At 40.1% G+C, this 21,881-nt stretch overlaps 1 protein-coding gene and 1 long non-coding RNA gene across 4 annotated transcripts in view; one reads left to right on the top strand and one right to left on the bottom strand.

Moving 5' to 3' along the window:
• Positions 1–4,130, bottom strand: part of LOC134478348 (uncharacterized) — a 38,033-nt gene extending 33,903 nt beyond the window's left edge. For all 3 annotated transcript variants that reach the window (XR_010050952.1, XR_010050950.1, XR_010050951.1), the window contains exon 1: positions 3,891–4,130. This is a non-coding gene — a long non-coding RNA (uncharacterized LOC134478348). The remainder of the gene's footprint in view (positions 1–3,890) is intronic.
• Positions 4,131–14,395: 10,265 nt separating this feature from the next.
• Pgap1 (post-GPI attachment to proteins inositol deacylase 1) overlaps positions 14,396–21,881 on the top strand; it is a 72,310-nt gene continuing 64,824 nt past the window's right edge. Inside the window, exon 1 of the mRNA XM_063259485.1 lies at positions 14,396–14,686. Coding sequence (XP_063115555.1) covers positions 14,540–14,686 — 147 coding nt within the window. The 5' untranslated portion in view covers positions 14,396–14,539. The remainder of the gene's footprint in view (positions 14,687–21,881) is intronic.

Here is a 21,881-nt window from a genome sequence, read left to right as displayed (position 1 = left end):
ATTACATAGTGAGTTCAAAACCATATGCAGTGAACTACATAATGAGACCGTGTCTCAAAAATAAAAACAAAAACTCTGAAATGGATCTATTAATATTTAGGCCATTCTTTCAAGACCATAATACCCAGTGTACTAATTATTATAATTCTCTAATTATTTGCTTATGATATTTTGTTTTATTTTTCCATAGAAGAGCACTTTTTATAATTTCATTAATATCTTCTTGTATTTCATTACAATTAAAAAATCACATCCTTTCATATCACATTGTTGTTTTGCTGAAATCTCAAACTGTTACTTGCATTCATCACTATTTGAAATTACAGTCATTTTTAAACCTTTGCTGGTCTTATTCCTTACTGGGTTAATAAAGAAGCAAGTACATTACTATAAAAAAGGACCTACTATGAAATTAGTCATGATACCATATCAAGTAATGTCATAATAGTTCATATATATATATATAAAATGATACTACATAAAGCTTTAGGGCATGGACATGTTTAGCTAAAAGTTGAATCATTAGTCTAAATTCACCTGTGCATTTCACCATCAATCACATTTCTTGATAGGTATCCAATTGATCTGAAAAATCAGAAAATCCCTGTTGGCTCATGTTAACACAGATGCAGACCCCTGAATGTGGAATATTGAATTAGGTATCTTGTAGTTTAGAGATCACAAACCATGGTGGACAGGCCAAATCTGGTCCCCTGTATGTTTTTTTAAATGTATTACAAGTACCGCTTACCTCTATGAAAAACACAAGATAAATTTTCATAGAATAAATTTTCATAAAATAGAGAATAGCAATGGTTTATATCCTCTGCATCACGGTCTTAAAAGAAGGGCCAAAATGTTACTCAGAGTATATGTGCCTCGTGGACAAAAATGATTCTTTCTTAGGAAGAAGAAACAAACAAAGAGGCAAAGCTCTTCTCACTGAACAAAAGAAACCAGTAGATGAATGAAACAAATTAGCATTTCTCCTACAGAAACAGATGACTGCGGAGTTCCTTGGGCTTCTCCCTGCTGTCTGTTCATCTGTGTTCTAAGCCAGATTCTTTTGCTGCAGAGCTGTTCCAGCACCCACCACTGCCTTCGGCTCGTTTCATCCGTGAAGGCAGAGCTGATGAACTGTTTCAGAAGCTTCCGGCCCTTCAGGCCAGCAGTATTTATTACCTGGCCCTTTAGAGGGACGCGCCAACCCCTGGATCTACCCAGACCTCCTTGATAGATGAGAACACGTGTGCAGATCCTTCACCACCCTTCCCAAAGGTCTCAGGTTCCACACTTTGCTTAAACACATGGGCTTCAGCCAAAACCGGCCACTGCACATGTCTTGTCCTTCTCCACCCAAGCACACGTCGTGCCATGTGCTGTTGGGATTGTCTCTCCACACTGCTGTGTATCGCCAGCGCTGTCTTCCAGGTGCCTAGCTTATCCTCCAAGCCTTTTTGAGTATTGAGAGCTGATTTACAGTAAATAATCTACCTTGGTTATTACTGTTTGCAATGAAATTGTTTGCCATAATTTTGCATTTCATAACAAGAAGCTCAAATGTAGCTAAAGTTTTTAACTGAAGTATAGGGTATTGCTAAAATAAATTTTAAAATTTATTCCACAAGACTTATAGTGTACCTTCTGTTCCTTTATTGGGCTTAGAAATAAAAAGATCTTCATGTAGCTTATACCTTTAAGAACTTTGAATTCTTTGCAGGAAATGGATACATAAGCAGAAAATAGATATAATACCAAATAATGATTACATTAACCACTCTTTCCCATTAGAACTATTATTCAAATTTCAGTATTCATTACCTAAAATTATCAAGATGTCATCTAACACCTATTAAACTATTCTTTCACTACAGTGAATTTCCATTGTGCAGTTCATCCTGAAAAGAATTCCCTGGCTCTATAATTTTTACATAATGGAATTCTGCTTTTTACGAAACGCACAGCACCACTGGGTAACATAATAATGCTAGGGTCTTTCAGGGTCATAACTTTGTCCAGAGGACAATGCTTTTCTGGTTGGCATGCAGGTGCAGCTACTTCCCTTGACCCTTTTCCCTTTTGTGTCTTTCAGACAAAACATTTCACACAGGAAGTCTTTACCCTTTTTTTATAAATTTCCATGACTGTCTTATATGATTCCCAAGAAATATAGAATCTGATTTCAATAATGAAAACATTTGACATTGTAGCAGTCAAAATATATCAGGCTACTCAGCAGGTATACAGGTGCTTTGTATTCACCAGATAGTCTTTATCCTTGTGAACCTGAAGGAGTTTAGCTGTTTATACAGGCAAGCCACCACATAACCCACGAGATTACACTCTTCGCCTGGTTTTAATCACAAGAGACAGCACAGAATTAACTTCAGGAGTGCGAGGCTACAGTTATGTTGTGTATCATTTTGCAGGGCCGAGGACTGAACCGGTGAAAGGGATAATCAGGTTGAAAACCCTTGTTTTGTTCTTGATGAGCTATTCTGTTTCCTTGGAAACAGAACTGGCAGCCAGAGCTGGCATTATGTTTTCTTGTTTTCTTTCTAAGTTCTGAAGCATCAAAGAAAAGGTAAGGGTTAGGATTGTAACTGGAATATCTGAATTATTTTCAAATAAATTAAAAGAAAATATTTATAATATGCCTATCACAAAACTGTAGGAGGTGTAGCAAGTTTGGCAAGGCTTGAAACCAGTTGATTGAGATGAAGATTAGTTTTTAAAAGCCAACATAGTATATATGGGGCATTTTTAAGAAAAGAAGAAATAAAACTTTAAAAAAAAAAAAGAAACCAACCAGGACTGGGGTTTAGCTCAGTGGCATAAGTGCCTGCCTGGCAAGTGCAAGGTCACCAGTTTAATCCCTGGTAACAAAAAAACAAAACCAACCAAACAAAAAAACTCTACATTAAAGCATTCAGGTCAATATAATTTAGTAAAATTAATTTTAACAAACAGCTAGATTTCATACCACACAGCATGATTTGTCTTCTTGTGTATAAAAATCCAGTAATAGTGAGGATGGCTGTGTGGTGCTGAGAAGGTACTTTTTGCCTCCAAGAAATAAAAACTAAAGTGAACTTAAACAGGCCTAACGTGTTTTCTGAGATGCTGACATATTAGCATATTTATTAGGTACTTCAGTTGCGAGGTGATTATTAAGTGGTTACAGTGTGGTCTTTTCCTCTTAGGAAGGTTATGTGAATGAAAGGTTTAAAGCTTTAATTTGCACGAGTCCTACATTTTCGGAAATCATTTGTCGAATGCCTGTATTTCACATGAGAACACAGAGCCCTACTGAAACCAGGACATTCGCCCCAGATTGCGCCCAGGTGGCAGAACTGGTGTCTGCAGCTCTGCTCCAGGCTCTGGGCTCCTAACCCTGCTCATCAGCATTTCACTGAGATTTTGGCTCGTGAATGCCTCTGTTTCGTGTGACTCTTGAGAACTCATCTGCTGTTGGAAATCAAGCTGTACAGAAACAGCACTATGGGAACACGTATCTGGATAAAACCCACCAATGTGGCTTTAGCCATGTACAAATTTGGAGTGCAGTATGGCATACCTGCTTTTCGGAAAGCATCAGAAACAAACATTGTCTGAATCAGCAAAGTATTACCAAAAAGCCTCTTGACACCTTGAATGGTGAGACGCTTACCTTGTCAAGTCTTCCAAGCAGTGTGCACTGGTTGATTCATCCGCTCCAGGGTCCACAAGACCACTGCACACAGAACTGACCTCCCGTGGGACCCTCTCTCCCTCAAGAGTCAACATCCCTCTCCTGTGTCCCACACTCCTTACCCCTCCTCCATCTAACCCTCACCACTCCGGAGCCGTGACGTGTGTACCTGTCTTCAGGCTTCCAGGCTGATTCTTACCTTGGAGACCAAGATCTGCCAGTGAAGAATCCTTCACCTTCATTTTCTCTGCCTCCATGTTTCTTCCTTCTCATTTCTGAAAAAGATGCTTCTCTTCTCTGTTCTCTTCATCTAAGTGCATTCCTCACTAGTTCCTACCCTTCCACTATGGTGTAATTTTATGTCTTTTTTCTTGTAGAAAAAGAAAGGTGAGTGAAATATTTTCCTACAGATAGACCAGCCAATGATGGATGATGGGTAATAGAGGGGAGGAAGGCAGTCTATATTTATAGCCTTCATGTTCTATTTTTGTATTTCTTCTTAAAACACTATTGCCTTCCCAGTTCACTTGAAATAATTCTCTTGAAGTGGAGTTTCTCTTCTAGCAATTAAAATGACCTGAAGTGCAGCAGAATATTGGCAAAAAGCTTAAAGGAAATGAGTTCATTCACGCTTCCACCCTCATGCCAAGTACCCTGAAACGGTTGATTAACTGTTTTACTACATTGCTGAACTCCCAAAAAAGAGCAGGATCTTTCAGTGCTGCAGAGAGAAATCCACAAGTGTTGAAACTCTGCAGTGCCCAGTGACTGCCAAAGAGGATCAAGCATGAAGAATTAGCAACCCAAACTGCATACTACAAGGGGATGGTTCTGTTTTCAGGCTTTGTATTGTACAGACCCACCGCCAAAAAATGAGTGTAAACGGGTCCAGCTCCAGGAATGCCTTCATGACAGGCAAGCACGGGACCCTGACAGGACATAATTCATGCAAATACGAGCTCAGAGACCAAAATTACACAGGACTTGATGAAATCTGACACCTTGAGAGATAGCATATGCGATGTAAGGGAGAAATAATGAGGAGGAACTCTAGATAATACAGAAATAGTTTTTAGAATAAGTATGTTTAAAATATAGAAAGAGATTTTTAAAGTCAGAATGAAGCTCAGGAGGTAAGAATAAAATATTATTTTAAAGAATAACCAATGGAGGAACTGGGGATTTAGCTCAGCGGCATAAGTGCCTGCCTTGCAAGCAGGCGGCCTTGAGTTCGATCCCTGGTACTGATAAAAAGGAAAAAGACAAAAAAAAAAAAAAAAAAAAAAAGAATAACCAATGGAGCCAGATGTGTAGCACATGCCCACAACACCAGCACTCAGAGAGGCAAAGGCAGGAGGATCGTAAGTTTGAGGCCAGTTTAAGCAACTTAGTGTCCTAGTGAGATTCTGTCTCAAAATAAAGTAAATCAATAAATAAAAAGGGCTGGGAATGTAGCTCAGGGCAGAGGCCCCAGGTTTATTTTCTAGTATCATACACACACACACACACACACACACACACACAAAGATGAATTTGAATTAAAAACCAACAAACTCTAGAAATAACCATCAAAAGAAAGAAGTAATACTCATTGAAAGAAGAGATTTCTTGCTGAATGGTATAAATAACAGACACCATTTAAGAGCATGAATCGGAAGACTCGGGAAATTCATTCCTAGAGAAATACAGAGACACAGGAGGGTTCCTGATTGGAGGGTGGAATGAAATGCTCCAGAACACATTCGACAGCATTATTTTTAAGGCAATATGTGAAGTAATAAGACATTTTCAGAACTGTAAAAACATGAATCCACTGATTTAAAAAGCTTTCTAAATCCCAAGGGAAATTAATAAAACCAAAACCACACCTTTATTCATCATTCTGAAAACTACAGAATGTCAAGGAAGGAAAATATCTGTTAGGTAACAGGACAGGGAGGGGGTTTTCCACCAAGAAATGGCAACTTGACTGAGAACCACCTTCTCATCGACAGATGCCGGCAAGTGACAGCAAAAGGTCTTCAAAGTATCGAGAGAAATAAGCCATCCATGTAGGATTCCATGTCCAACCAAATTATCACCCAAGGGCAAAATAGAAACATGCTGACACATAGATACTGTAGGAGAGCTTACCCACAGACCCGTCTTGAAAGCACTACAAAAGTTCTAATTTCACAAGAATGGAAATGAACTTAGCAGGAATGGAGAGATAGCATTTAAGAAACAAAAGGTATTGCAATGCAAAAGCTGAATTAAATGTGCGGGTAGGCTTGCTGTCTTATCACTGTTAAAGTGTGAGAAAGATGCCCAAACTGATACATAAGCAGTTTCTTTCCTAGGAAAATCTTTCCTCAAATGTCAAACACAAAAACCTAAAATTAAACTTCATAATGTATCTATCTATCTATCTATAGATTGTAGTGCATTATAAAGATATATCACTAAATGTATTTGAATCATCTCAATTTAATGATTAGTGACAGTAATAGTAAGTTTTGATTTAAAAAACTCATAATTTTATAGAGAAAAATAAAAAGGTTGAAATAATTATACACTATCAAGAGGTAATGTTAACATCTCATTCTTTAAAGATATTTTTATGTACTTTGTATAGTTGATACTATATACCTATATGTTTGTTTCCTACAGTATTTTCATTAGCATTATCCTCTATCATAAAATTCTTCAAAGTATTACTTTAATTGCTGTGCAGTATTTATTGTATGCATATAATTTATTTACTAATGTAGGCCATTAGAGACATTTTTAATATCATAAATGGTACTGAGGTTGATATACTTTTGCATGAATCTTTTTAGTTATTTCCTAAGTGACTTTTGGTCACCAGATCCCTTTGGTCTCGGTGCCTGATCTTTCTTTGTGATATGTGACCTGTGAACTGGTAGCTACTATGTCCTCCTCCTTTGCTGAAATAGGACTGGCTCATCTTCTCCATATCTGACAACTTTTCCTCATGTTCTTGTGCTCTTCTTACTTTTATTTTCTTAATTTTATGCTCCTGACGTTGGAATCTTGGTCATTGTATAGACTCCCAATGGATATTAACTGAATCCTAAGCTTCAACACTTACTGAAGCTTTTTCGTGGATTCTGCTAATTCTGAAGTCTTTCTCATAATAAACCTTTACAGGTCTTATTGCCTCCTGAAAATATCCAACTAGAATTATGTCTAAAGTAGAAAGTACTTTTCTTGCCAAAATTGCTTCTTCTAAGATTTTACTCATGTCTTTATATAGCCCTACAATTCTTCAAGTCAGCAGGACTTGAACTATAGAATCCTTTCTAATATTTTTTCTGGTGCAACAGTGATCTATTCAGTCAGTAGTCCTCTGGATTTCTTTGGCTTTGTTTGTCCCAATTTTTTTTCTATATCCAGTGCTACTGTTTCTGAATATCTATTATTGTCTTTTCTTTAGAAAGTAAACACATTAACACATTTTAAAATTATAAATAATACCAATTTTGATTAAAGGCTGAAACAAAGTGTATAAAAAGAAGATACAGATTTTAACAAGAAATTAACTTTTTTTCTTACTTTCTTTTTGATTTAGTAGCCTATCCTTAGTTTAATACCTAGAAGAGACTTGGCCCATATCATCTTCTAAAACATTTCTTCAAATTCTATCTTTGTTATCTTGCAGTGAAAAAAAGTCTTAAACATTCTTAACAGTTTATCATAAGTTTGGATACATTTGCTTTATCCTAAATATGAAGTGTTCTCAAATAGCAAAACCCATGTTACTATTCACAAGAAATCCACTGGAGATTAAAATTCCTTTGTAGCTTCTTATGTTTTAAAATGCGTCTCACTACGGTTGTATAAAGAGCTATGTATTAAAGTTATTTGAAATAAATTTTTTTTGGGAAATATAGTTTTATTATTCTATATAGTTACAGTCATTGAGTCCATTAATTTTTTAATTATAGGATCTGTTTTAAATTATTGTGCTTTGATTGTTTATTGTTTCTGTTTTTTGAGACAGCACCTTGCCCTGTAGCCCAGGCTGGTCTCAAACTTGCAGTGATCCTCCACCTTCATGTTTGTTGTATTTTTACGGCTCAAAGTAAAACAAAGGAATCCATAAGAACTATTTGGTCTTCTGACATGTGAGAGAGAAAACAGAAAGAAAGAAAAAGTCCTTTATTGCGGGCACGGGAGGGCTACTGAAGAGAGGCAGGCACCCTCTGAAGGTTCAAGAAAAAAGCTGCTGGCTTTATTTGGACTTGCCAGGGGCGGAGTTAAAGGGGCTGGTGGTATGATGTATTGACAGCTGATTGGAGGAGCACTGGTGCATGTGCAAAGAGAGGGAGCTTTAAATTTTGGGTTTGCCCTAACAGAGAAACACCCAGGCATATAATAATAAAAATTCCAGAAATTCAATACAAGAACAGAATATTAAAAGCTGTTAGAGACAAGAAACAGATCACTTACAAGGGAACACCCATCAGAATCACAGCAGATTTCTCTTCACAAACCATCAAATCACGAAGAGCATGGGGAGAAATAATTCAAGCTTTGAAAGATAATAATCTCCAGCCAAGATTGAGATATCCTGCACAACTGTCCCTGGAAATTGATGGAAAAACGAGGTGCTTCCAGGATAAAGAGGAACTGGGGGAATTTGCAACCACCAATTCAACCCTACAGAAAGTATTGCAGGATATTCTAAAAAAAGAAAAATACAAAGAACCCAGAAATAGTGGCGGGGAGGCCACAACGAATGGAGCAGAGAACAAAATGAAGAAGACAAACTGACAGCTACTGACAGAAAAAGAGCTCAACAGAAATGAGACAGAGAAGATTGGATGATAGGAACAGCTATTTTGGAGAAAATGACATCTTAATAGGTAATGCTGATTTAGTACCATCTTGTTTTGAAGTCTCATCTAGCTTTTGTTCTTCTGTCTCCAATGGTCTAAACAGGTTGTATCTTATTGGATTTTGTTATGTACGATAGTATAAGCAAAAACCTTTTAAAGACAAGGAGATTATACAGAGACCATTGTTCATTTTCTGTTAGTCGATTCTAAATACTCTATAATGCTGTCATTCTCTTAAATGGTTTTACATTGTTTTGATATACTTAATGCTACAGTATATGAAGTTGTACTCAAGGACTTCAGGGAGGGAGTCAATATGGTAACTATTTTTGGGTCGGAAATATCTGGTGGTGAAACACTATTCTGCTTAAATGGTTATGTTTTGATCTGCCCTGTTTCGCTGTTATGCTCTCTTTTTTCTCAATCTCCATTCCATTATTTACTTTTTTATTTTTATCCATTTAATTAAAGGGAAAAATATAGCAGGATATAATATAGTAACCCACTTTGACTTTCTATTATCTCGATTTGAAGCCCTGTATTACTCTCACCATCTTGTTTTTGACTGAGGTTCCTCTATTCTGTTTTGCTGGATAGTATCAGGTTTGAAAGTTTAGGCATCAGCTGAGAAGATAATGAGATTCATTATAACGCCCATTCTCGTTGACTTTTATCTACTTTTCAAGACCTACAATATCTCCAATGTTTTGGTTTTGTCGGTTTTATTCTTTACGGTTTTGTTCAATTGTATTACAACTAATGATATAGGCAATTCTATTAGAAATAGAGGGAGGCATTATGGTAACCATTGTTGATCACCTTGTATTATGTTTTTATATTATCTATTATATCCCCCCTTTTGACTTGACCGATTCTGTTCTGTTATGTCACATTTGGTTTTACTCTCTTCCAAAAAAGCAATAAGAACTGTGGGAGCAATGTAACCCAAAATGTGTAATAGTCACTGTACAAAAGAGAGGAAAAGAAAGTGCTCTAAACTATATAACTGCATGTATATTTAAATGTATAAGATAGAAAATGATATCGCAGAGTTTTATTGGATCATTGAACGGAACTGTTTGCAGTATCATTGTTGGAATGTCCACTCTACAAGCTTTAATTTTGTGACTTGAACAATTATTTCTAAGATGGCAATATGTAATCCATTAACTAGTGATTTCCTACTGCGCATTTTTTTTCTTCTGTAAATCTGTATAACTTGTACCCCTTCACTGTTTTTTTTCTTTCTTTTCTTTTCTCCTTAAATAAAAATAAATAAATAAATAAATAAATTTTGGGTTTGCAAGAACACAGGGAGGTGCTGTCCAGCGCCACGTTAACCCACACATGGGAAAAACCTGTCCAGAACTATTGTTTTTTTCATACCTCCTTCATCCCATTCTGCCTGTATCCTGAAAATATTTAATTTCATTTACCCTTTGTGTATTTGTTACACAAAGGGCAAGATACATATGCACTTTTGTGCACCTTATTTTCTCCCTTTAATAATATATCTTGGACATCTCGCCATATTATTTGACCAAACTATTCATCATTAGTTATCCAAGCATACTATGCAGAATTCTTTATAATGGCCAGTCACAGTCTTTCTTTGCATCTTTCACCTAAACTAAATCTACATTTTCCTTTTGGTCTGGATTGGAGATCAACACACTGTCCATTCCAGCCAGACTCTGATCAAGACTGGGTCTTCCCGAACAGTCAACTGACTGCTTCACATTTTATAAATGCTTCGAGTTCCTGGTTCGAGATCTGGTTTACGTGTCCATTTTCACATACTGGCAGTTCTTCTCAAAAGTCTTGGATATGTGAGGCCTAGTTCAAAGGATTACGTATCTAGATCTAGGGCACTCCTCCCAGCCTGAGCAATGCAGGAGCTGCTGAGGCTGAACACACATGCAGGGCTGTAGTGTGGCCCTGGCCTGATTGAACTGAGAATGAGGAGACGCCTCACATTGTCCTTAATTAGCACCCTCTGTTACTCTGAGGGCTCGCACCTTGGACCCCTCCCAAGATCCTGCTTAGGTTTCCTGCTTTCCTCCACTCAGCTCCTTGCTTGTTCTGATTAAATACCAGCTGCCTAGCGTTAGTCAGCTGGCTGGCTAGCAGAGTTAGGAGCTCTGCCAAGGATTTCAGTCCTCCTGCAGCCCTGAAGGTCGTGCCTTTTGTCTCATTCCTCTGAGCCTTTGCTGTGCACCCATTTGGGGTATGGGGGATCTAGGTACAAGACCCCAACAGAGCAGGATTTTAAACAGTCTGGAGAGGAAATTTAATCAGTGTCAATTTGCAGATGGAATGGCCTTAAAAGACTGTGCACATACTCTACTCACATGTGAATAGCATGTATTCTCTTCAGTTGATTTTGGAATCCTGAGATCTCTCTTATTTATAGACACCGTGCAATTGAAATATAAGGCCTGTGTTTAAATTTTTAAAACTTATTAAATATATATTGTTGTTAATCTGCCTCAAAATCCTCCCCTCACTTCAAGCATATTCATCCCACGGTTCTTGCCACTTCCCGAAGCAGTTCTAGAAGTTCTCTTTTCTGATTGTCTTCCGAAGGGATGCTCAGAACTGCAGTGAACGCTGCTGCCGAGCACCATCCCACGGAAATGCTCATGAAAACAGTACCACACTCTTCATCCACTGTACTCACCAGATCTGGGCTGCGTGATTGCTGACTCTTCCCAAAGTTAAAATGACCATGGAAGCTCAGTGTTTTGAATCAATCAGGACATTATAACCATCACAGCTCAACTATAGATGACGTTCAGAATGCCTTCATAAAATAGCAAAAATTATGGGATAAGATGTTTAAAACAAGAGGCAATATTTTGAGGGGATTAATGTGTCTTGTACCATAATAATCTTTTAAACTTTAAACATTCACCATATTTATCAGATCTTATATGTACCCATCTATTTCCTTGATTATTTTTTTGTCCCACTAAATTGTTCAAGGTGGACTTGAAAGCACAGCAATCCTCCTGCCTCAACCTCCTGAGGGGCTAGGATCACGGGTGTGTACCACCACACCTGGCCAATCAGCCTCCTTTTAAGCTTGAGCTACTCGGATTTTTTGTTTGTGTTTGTTTGTTTTTGGTTTTCTTGAGACAGAGTCTGACTATATAGGCCAGGCTGGCCTGGAACCCTTAGCAATCCTGCCTCAACTTCCTGAGTACACCATCATGCTTGACTATTTTGTATTTCCTACAACCAAGAAAACCTTGGCTCTGGTGCAGGTATCAAGCAACTACTGAAGGATTTACGTGGGAAAACAGGCTGATGCCTGAAAACAAAACCATGATATTACCAACAGGGACAGGCAGAAAATTAAGTCACCTGGGATGGAGACTAAGGGCAGACGACAGGGAAAGGTGGAGAGCGGAGAGGGATATTAAGGAAGACAACAGAGGCCCGAGTTTTAAAGAAGAAACAGGAAGACCGTGCAAGATTGAACAGTGCCAGCTGGATTTGGTAATTAGGTCAAAAGTATCTTTGTGAGAAGTTTCATTCGAGTGTGGACAAAGATTACTGTGCTTTGAGGCATTCGTGGGAGGTAAGAGATGAGCGGTGAGCATGTTCTCCATCTTTAGGAACCTTCAGAGGACCAGGTGAGGGCTGTGGGATGGCAGCAGCTGGGAGGCTTTTTCTTTTTTAAATGAAAAAGGCCCAGCATATAAATAGGCATTAGGGGAGGGAATACAGAATGGGGAAGACTGATGGAAACCTAAACTTGATAGAATTTCCTGAAAAAAAAGCATAGCAGGCCAGAGGGTTTGCTTTCGATGCCTCTGAGGACAGCCAGGTACAATACTGATGCATAGGACATGGCAGGTATTCTTCCAAGTGCTCTAGACGTATTAGATGAATTAGCACTGGGTAGACATGATGAAGCTGAGCATGAGAAATTGAAGCAATGTACACCCAAAAATCAAAATTATCTCTCCAAATATAAAGATACGGTTATATATACAGAATCTGAAAGAAATGAGGGGGAGGTATAGGGAGTTTAAAAAGTAGTAGCTTGAAGAACAGGAGAGTAAGTTAATCAGAAATATACAACTATTCTAGGATAGTAATTCAATGATCGTGTCACTGTCTCCTAGAAACACTAGTTCTGAGCTGAGAGCCAAACTCTGCGGACCCAAGGCTGGAAGTCCCAAGCAGAGTGGGACAGAAAAATAACAGTTCAAGGAAGCTGCCAGGCCTGGCAGAGGATGATTAATGTTCTGTAGCCTTAGGAGAGACATGAAAGAAAGGTACTCTGATAGACCATGATGGACAGGCAAGAAGAAAGTAAGACAGCAGGATAGAAACACATATCCAGAATTGACTGTTTCTCATCCCACTCCTGAGTGATAAAGGCAGCAGCGTGCACAGTATAACTGTCAGCATCAAGCTCAGGGTTCTTCCCATGTAGCAGTCCTCTGGCAGGTTAGACCCTGTTTCCCAGGGCCCCACCCACTGACCAGAACCTCTGGTGACATATAAGAGTTGGATAGACACATCTTGGGCCTTGCCCCAAAACTACTGAATCACAACCTGCTTCTGAACAGCATTTCCAAATACTTCACATCCATATTAAATTGAAGCACGAGGGTAGACAGGGGAGGATGTGGAAATGCCCTTGACTTGTGGTAACATCGCTGATGAAATGCTAAGGGGAAGAGGCAGATGTTTGGTCTGTGGTAATCTTGCGCATGCAGATTCAATATATCCGCCTTTTATTTGTAATTTAAGTCCTTCCATCACGATTTATAATTCTCCAAACTGGTAATTCCACACCCCACCCTGGGCACTCTTTTGTAGGTGCAATATGTCAAAATCCTGTGTATCTCTTTATCACATTTATCTCTACACACTGTGCTTATCAAAAACACGCTCCTCCTGATAATCCAGTCATGCTGGTGTTATTGCACAAATTTAACACACTCTACTCCGATCAGCGTATAAGTCAACGCTATCAAGTGAACTCACCGCCACACTGGGGAACGTCACACATAACACACCTTAAATACACGTTATTTAAAAATTACCCATAACCCCCAATCTGCTGTCCTGGACCTTCCAAATTTATTTCCATATGTAAAAGGAGTCTGCCTCTGCCTTTCTCTATTTCTTTCTGCATCTATAGCCCATATCTAGCAGCCATCTCTTATTTGTTTAGATTCACACGTTAGAGTTACACTTGTAATGAATATCTTGACTTCCAAGATCATTTCATCTCCCTTTGACGGTTTCTCAGTGCGAAACTCAAGGTGTTGCACAAGGCAAGCCATTAAGCTTCCCGTTAGTTTTAAGATGTTTTGATTTCGAGTATGTGAGCCAAACTTTCTTGGCAGAGAAAAATACAGCGAAAAATCGGTGCAAGTGAAATGAAACGCACTGCGTGCCAAAGCCATTCAAGGAGGTTCTGCAGCTAGCGACCCGCGCACGCACGAGCATCTGAGGCCGGGTTAGCCCCAACGACGCCGTGCCTTGCCCCCGACCTCGGTGTTTTCAAGCTGCTGCGCGGGCCAGTGGTTTCGATCCTTTTTACCCCCCTCCTTCGTGCAAAAGTGAACCGGGACCCTGGGCAACGGTCGCGAATTTTCGAGAGCAAAGTCCCGTCCAGCAGCTATGCCAGGACCGGATCGCCCTTCCTGCCCCTCCCCGCCCCGCCCACTCCCGTCCAGCGCACTCCGCTCTCTTGCGCCCGGCCGACGCCACTAACCCTGTCCCCGGGAGTCGCCCGCCAGAGACCCCCCAACCCCGGGAAGCCTGGGCGCAGGCGCAATGAGGGCGGGCGCGCGGCGGGGGTGGGGGCTGGTCGGCTTTGCGCAGGCGCCCGCTACTCGGCTCCGCTCGGCCAGACTCGTCTCGGCTCGTGTCGGTCCGGCTGCCCTCGACTGAGCTCGGCTCGCGAGCCGGTAGCCGGGTGATTTTTCTGCTCGCGGAGCGAGAGCGCGGGCCCCGCGGCGGCGGCGCTGACGGGAGCACCATGTTCCTTCGCTCCGTCAGCCTCGGGAACCTGGCGTTCTACGTCTTCATGGTCTTTCTGGCCACCCTGGGGTTGTGGGACGTGTTCTTCGGCTTCGAGGAGAACAAGTGCAGCATGAGTTACATGTTTGAGTACCCCGAGTACCAGGTGAGGGTCCGCCGGCGCCCGGGCGCCGGACGCGATCCCGGAGCCGGGTTGTGGGTCCCCGCCTGGCCCCGCGCCTGCCTCGGTTTCCCCGGGGGAGGCGGCTCCTGGGCGCGCCCTCCGCCCTGGCAGCCCGTCTCCGGGCTGGTCCCCGCCGCGCCCCAGAGCTCCCGGCCCGGCCGGCCGTCCCTCCGGCGGGGTGCCGGCCCCGGTGGGCTCCGCGGAGCGGGCTGGGCGGGCGGCGCGCGGGTGCGGGCGGCCTGGGGAGTCCCGGGGCGGGGGCGCGAGGTCCGCCCGTGCCGTGGACTCCGTCCGCGCCCTGGATTGCACACCTGTGCATGCTGCTGCCCTGCGGCCAGTACTTTACCAGTCGCACTGGAAATCGCCCCGTTACCTTTTCCCACCGCGTTACAGTTGAGAGTGACCTGGCCCCTTCCTCCCCCGTCCCTTCGCCACCGCTCGCTTTCAAGGGCTTTCAGTCAACCTCTTCATTAGTTCGGCTAGTCGAATTTCGGATATCCATTGATGGCCCGCTGTGAAAAGATAGTGACAGATGATACCACTGTCCAGAGAAATTGCTCCCAAGTGATGCGTTTACCTGTGAGTGCATCTCAGTGATGAAACACCTAGTTCAATAACTTGTATAAAATGCGTGTGTACCTCATACAGTGCACATTGATAAAGTGCATTTTTAGAGTACAGCAATTAAAACTACGGCAGATTTTTTTTAAATTTTAAAACTGGCAGATTTTTTTATTTTAAAACTACGGCAGATTTTTTTTTTAATTTTAAAACTACGGGCAGATTTTTTTTTTTTTATAATGAAGGAGCCAAGTCAGTGCTTCCATGTACCTGTCATTATGAAGGGAGAATATTACTTAATCACAGTTATTAATTAGGTCTTAAAGCTACCCAAGATTTTAATTGCTGAAAAACAGCTGTTTCCTATGGGGAAAATTCTGGTAAATTTAGATTTCATTCATTTGGAAAGACCCTGTACTTGGTTTTTCATAACAGTGGTTATGAGGGAGTGGGAACATTGTGTTTTAGATGCCATTGAAGAGAACATTTCGACCTGTTACTGCTGTCTGAATTTCTAAGCAAATGGACTGGAATACGCTGGCTTGTGCTTATCAGAATCTAATGGTTAAATACATGAGCTTTTATTTTTTTAACTAGAAATAAAGCTTATAAGCCTCTTGCATTGCCGGTGCTTTAATAATTATGAAGCTCCCAATAGATTGCAGTAGGCCAGTGGTTTGTACTGCATTGAAGACTTGGGTTAAAGGCATTTTGGAACAATACAGTGCTAATGCCCATTTATTTTTAGACTACCCACTGTTACCGAGACTTGTAATATTTGCAGTTGTAGAAATTGTTTTCCTCAGTGTTGGCAGTAAAGCATATGGGGCTCACGATGAATTTCCTGCCTCATAAAATGACTAGAAAGACAAAATTAATGTAGCTAATTCAAAAGAGCTATTTAGCTTGTTTGTTGAGTAGTGTGTGTTAATTATTTTGGTTCGCATTGCTTTCTTGGGCTTTTATACTTCTGTAAAATTTGTTAGTACAGTACTAATTACTGTGGCAGACGTTTTTGATACACATTTTGAGCAGATTTTATTTTTATGATGTAAAATGCTGTTAATTCACCATACATAGTGTTTGTATTTGACTCTTAGAGTTTGTATTGCAAAGTCTTTTAGAAATACAATAAAACCTGCCTGTAGAAGTGGGTCATTTTGAATGTGGTTTCTGAGAATTTTAGATAAATGAGGTCACTTTTATATAAATAAAAATGTTCTAAAGATATTTTATACATTGCCCACTTTTAATTTAATTACATTTCATCCGGCTTTCCAAGTCTTCTCAGGTTGCTGTGCAGCAAGGCACCTGCCCTGGTCATTGGCTCACTTCTCTTTCTGAGTGTTTTTCTTCTCTGCTTTCTGCTTCTTTGCATCCCTTAGCTAGCCGGGCCAGGAAATGGAAAAGCAGTTGAGACACACTGCAGTGTAGTCTCCATTTTTTAAAGATTGTTTGGGAATTTGAATCTATGTTTTTAAAAAATGAAGTTTTTAATTTAAAATTGATTCTGTGCTACTTGTGGCTTTCTTTGACTCACCTGTTCAGAATTAAGTGAACGTTTCATGAATATATCTTAAGTCTGTCAACGAAGACACATGTTATTCTTTAAAGCTTCTCGCCTTGTTACACAGCAAGGCAAAATTTTTAGTTGGCAGTACCCTGTTTCGGGCAAATTGTAGATTTTGAGGAGAGAGACCTGAGTTGTTTTCTGTCACAGAAATTTGACTCTACTCATATGAGTGACCTAATGTTCTCTGAAAGGAAATGTTGGTACTGAAAATATTAAACATACTTTGTTGGTAAGGATGATGTTTATTTAGTAAATCTTTTTTTTTTTTTTTTTTTTTTTGGTCTTTTTCAGACACCTTCATTATGCAATTCAGGCTGGCCTTGAACTCATTTTGTAGCTCAGGCTGGCCACAAATTTGCAATGATCCTCCTACCTCAGCCTCCCCAGTGATGAGATTATAGGTGTATACCACTATATCTGACCTAGCAAGTCATTTGTTGAAAGAGTGCTTTGTGCCAGATATTTAGTATGAATTAGTATTAAATCAGTAGAGAATTAGTGTACCTTGAATTTGTAATAACAGTCAGGGAGACAGGAATGGTGTATATAGTCACAGTTTAATGTGGTGCATGTTACGATTTTACTATGAGAGAGAATGTGTGGGGCTCTTTACAGAAGGATCCAAGTTTGTGGCATGTATTCAAAGGCTGTGCAGAAGAGTAATGAATTTGGCCATACAAAATGTATACATAGTTCATAAAGTACAGAAACAAAATTGTAGCCATAGGTAGCATAAGGGAAGGTAGGTAGCCCCTCGGACACGTGCATGAGCAGTGTTTATATTACCACTAATGTAAAAAGGGAATCAGGCTCTCTAGTCATGTCTGCTTGTATGAATGTAACATGTTTCTGGAAGCACTCAAGCTGGGCACATTGGCTGCCTTCTCAGGCAGGAGAAGGGAATGGCTGAAGAACCAGGAATAGGAGAGATCCCTTTCTTTTGAATCTTAAATATTAAAATATGCAAGAATAAACTTTTTTTTTTTTTTTTTTTTGAGAGAGAGAGAGAGTCTCATGCAGTTCAGGTTGGCCTTGAGCTTACTTTATAGCCCAGGTGAGTCTGGAACTCACAATGATCCTCCTATTTCAGACTCCCAAATGCTGCGATTACAGGCATGTGTCACACATCCTGCTAAGAATAAACTTTAAAACATAGCATGTGTAAATTATAAAAGAGGTAAAAATAGATTTTAAAGGATTCCTCTCTGTCAAGCCTTTAATATGTACACATATAGTGAGAAAACACAGAGGGTGTGTGCTTTAATGAGCTTTCTCTTGAAAGCAACTAGACTAGGGGAGGCTGAAGTCCTTAGGACTGTTCTAGGGAAGGTGTAAGCGGAGCCCCTTGTAAGAACTGTGAAACTAGCCAAGTGTGATGACACACATCTGTAATCCCAGCACTTGGGAGGCTGAGGCAGGAGGATTGTTGCAAATTTGAGACCAGCTATGCATTTGTAGAGATCCAAAACTAACTTTCTTTCTTTTTTTTTGTTAATTGTGGAAATTGAACTTTTTGCAGTTTGAATTCACAATTAAAAGGTATAAAAATTTTAGTTTCTTAAAACATTTTTCTGAGGGGCTGGGGATTTAGCTCAGCGGCATAAGCACCTGCCTTGCAAGCAGGCAGTCGTGAGTTCGATCCCTGGTACCAATAAAAAAAAAAAAAAAAAAAAAAAAGTTTTTCTGGCTTTCAGAATTTGCTGAATTTTTGTGTCTTTTGAAAGGGTTAGAGATGAGTGAAAGAAGGACAGATAGTGGGAGCAAGGTCATAGAACTAGTATTTAAGGGTAAAGGTAATTGAGCTTAAAGGTCATTTTGGGGTGAGGGCTTGCTCTTTAAATTACCTATGTAATAACCAGTTTATGTTGTAGTCTTGCTACTGCAGAGGGCAGCTCAACCACAGTAGCTGGGAAGCAGAAGGAAAACGAGTTGCTGGGGACATGACTACATCCTTCCTTCCCGATCATGTCCTCAGTGACCACCTCCTCTGACCAGGCTTCCCACAGCACACCCACCTAGGAAGTCCTGATTGGATGAATCCACTGATCCAATCACCATTCAAAAAGCCCACTCTGGCCACTTGAGACTTTAGACCTTTTAGACAAATGCTGTGATAAATATATTATAGTTAATGTATATAAGTAATAAAACTTCCCTTTATTTTTAACATTGCAACATTTAAAAATGAGAGCAATATAAACAAAACTCATGGGATATTTGTGGTGTCTATAGAGTGGAATGTCAGTTTGATTGGCTTTGGGATTCACTGGGGGATTGGTGAAACATTGTTCTGAGTGAATCTGGAGGATTCGTGGAGGTGTGACTTTGGGGTCTGTCTGTGACCCCGGGCCCCCTTCCTCTCTGGTGCTTTTCCGCTTAATTCCCAGCTGCCATAAACTAAGCAGTTTTGTTCCACTGTGTTACTCCATCATGTTTCGGCCTCGGAGCCAGCCCACCATGGACTGAATCCTTTAAAACATGAGCCAAATTTAATTTCTCCTCCTTTACCCTCGAGAATTAAACTTGGGTGTAGCAGACCCATCCCTTACTTTCCTACTGCAATTTGGTTTTCGTTGTTTTGTAAATCCCAAATGGCTAACATAATATTTCTTATTATCTTTGAAAGAACTGCTCATGCCATTGGATATAAGAAAATCAAACAAAGGGGCTGGGGATTTAGCTCAGCGGCATAAGCACCTGCCTTGCAAGCAAGCAGTCGTGAGTTCGATCCCCGGTACCGGTAAAAACAAAAAAGACAAAAAAAAAAAAATCAAACAAGACAACATAGAATAAAACGTAACCAAACAAAGCAATGAAAATGATACAGGACTTCAAAACAAGATAATAGAGAAGTAACAATGGCCATCACCTTTAGAAGGAGATCCCACATTGCATATTGTTATCCTCTGAACAGGTGATCAGATTACTGGCTTTAGGCCTGGAAGTCAGTGAAACAGTAAACACTACAAACATTAAGTTGTATTTTACCTCAAAAGCTATCATCTCGCCTGTGTTTCTCCAGATCAGCCGGTTGCTTGGCAGGGGATGGTGGAGGGGACCTTGGCTCTTCTTGTCTCTCAGCCTGTGTACTGGAAGGAGTTGGCCTCTGGTTCTCCCCCTCGGGGGCTCACACAAAGCATTGACTTACAGAGAGGGCTTGGCTTTTTGTTGGCTTCTGGTTCTCTTCATGGACAGTCCATGAATAGCGCCCACTCATGGGAAAAGTCTGACATCTGGTTCTTACCCAGCAGCCCATGTATGGGGCCAACTCACGGGAAAGGTCTGGTGTCTGGGTCTCACTCCAGCAGCCTGCACATGGCACCGACTCACAGGGAGGGCTAGGCTTCTTGTTCTCTACTGCAGTTTGTACTTTAGTGTTGTAGTAGCCAGCTGTGTGTCTCAGTACCTTTCCCTGAGGGATATATAGGAAGCAATCCATGTATTTACCCACTTGGTATGACTAATAGAGAAGAGTGTGCATGTGTGCAAAAGTGGTTGAATGGGATTTGGACCCTTTATGCTCGGTGGAGTAATTTTTTGCATATGTTTACCCAGCATCACAGAGGGTCAGGAAGAACTATAGCATGCCAAGATTTTTTTTAAAAAAAGGTTTACCTGGGTTGGTTTGTTTGTGATAGAAATAGTCCAATACAGTACAATGGCACATGAAAAAACAAGTTTTTTCATTTTCAAGTTTTAGAGGAGAAAAGTGACTCATCAGATTACTCATGCATGGATGATGAAGGTAATCCATTATGATAAAATACATACTTTCATAACAGAAGAGTGGTGTGGTTGTATGGTGATGGTGATGTGTTTTTGACTTTGGCTGTGGCTATGTGAGCCAAAGTTCCTGTGACAGTGAAATGGAGCAAGAATTGACCAATACAGACAGGGAATGCAGGGAATCCTTGATTCAGATGAAGAAGAAAACCGGAATATGATTACATATTTGACTAGTGAAGAAATGTTATGAAATGGCCTTGCAACCAAATGGAACAAAAATATAATGAAGGTTTTGGCAGAGTGAAACATGTTGGACAGATTGCCAGCAGTGCTATTCATACCATTCATGTAGGAAATTGTAACAGACAGAATGCTACAAGATGCTGTGAAATACACAAGGGCTTTTAGCAAGTGAAATATTTTGTATGTACCAGTAACCATATTAAAAAACCTATTTATTATAACACCTCACTTGCTGAACTGAAATCATTCATAGGTATAATGTACTTAGGACAGATGTACTTTTGGTTTTAGTTATTTTTTATTTTTTGGTGTTTTTGAGGCAGGGTCTTGCTGTGCAGTTTAGGCTAGCCTTCAGCTCACTTTGTAACCCAGGCTAGTCTCAAACTTGCAACAATCCTTCTGCCTTAGCCTCCCAAGTGATGGAATTACAGATGTTTGCCATCATGTACAACTTTGGCATAAATTTCTTAACATAGGGATTCAAAACTTAATGGAAAAGCAGTGGGTCAAAATATGGCATAGAAATTTGTGCCCTTTGTCTGATTTGGAGAAACAGGAAAATTTCAAGACAAAGCAAAATAAAATCTCAGATCTGCAGCCCTCACAGAACCAACAGATACTTCTAATTTCTTGTACACATGAACCTTCTGAAAAAATAACAATTGAAGTAAAGAAGCAGCTTAGTTCTTGTACTGATTGGTTAATTTTACATACTTACATCTGATGGACTGGACAACTATTTTTGAAGATAGTAAGAGGTATTATGGTAACTATTGTTGATTTCCTATTATCTTGTTTTGAAGTTCTGTGTCACTTTCATTGTTTTGTTTTGATTGGCATTTTTCTGTTTTATTTTGTTTGGTTCTAGTTTTGAAATTAAAGAAATTATGCCGAGGGCTGGGGATTTAGTTCAGCGGCATAAAGGCCTGCCTTGCAAGCACACAGTCGTGAGTTCGATTCCCGGTACAAAAAAAAAAAAAAAAAAATTAGGCCCTGGTAGATGCAAAGACTCATTATGCTTTCAGTTCAAACATTTATCCTGGAATTTTCTCAGACAAAAGGTTCTTCTTCATA

The sequence above is a fragment of the Cavia porcellus genome, unplaced genomic scaffold (genome assembly GCF_034190915.1).
Source record: "Cavia porcellus strain 051 isolate PalLab524CR breed Dunkin Hartley unplaced genomic scaffold, mCavPor4.1 scaffold_12, whole genome shotgun sequence".
Taxonomy (NCBI): Eukaryota; Metazoa; Chordata; class Mammalia; order Rodentia; family Caviidae; genus Cavia; species Cavia porcellus.
This window is presented reverse-complemented; position numbering and strand designations above follow the sequence as displayed.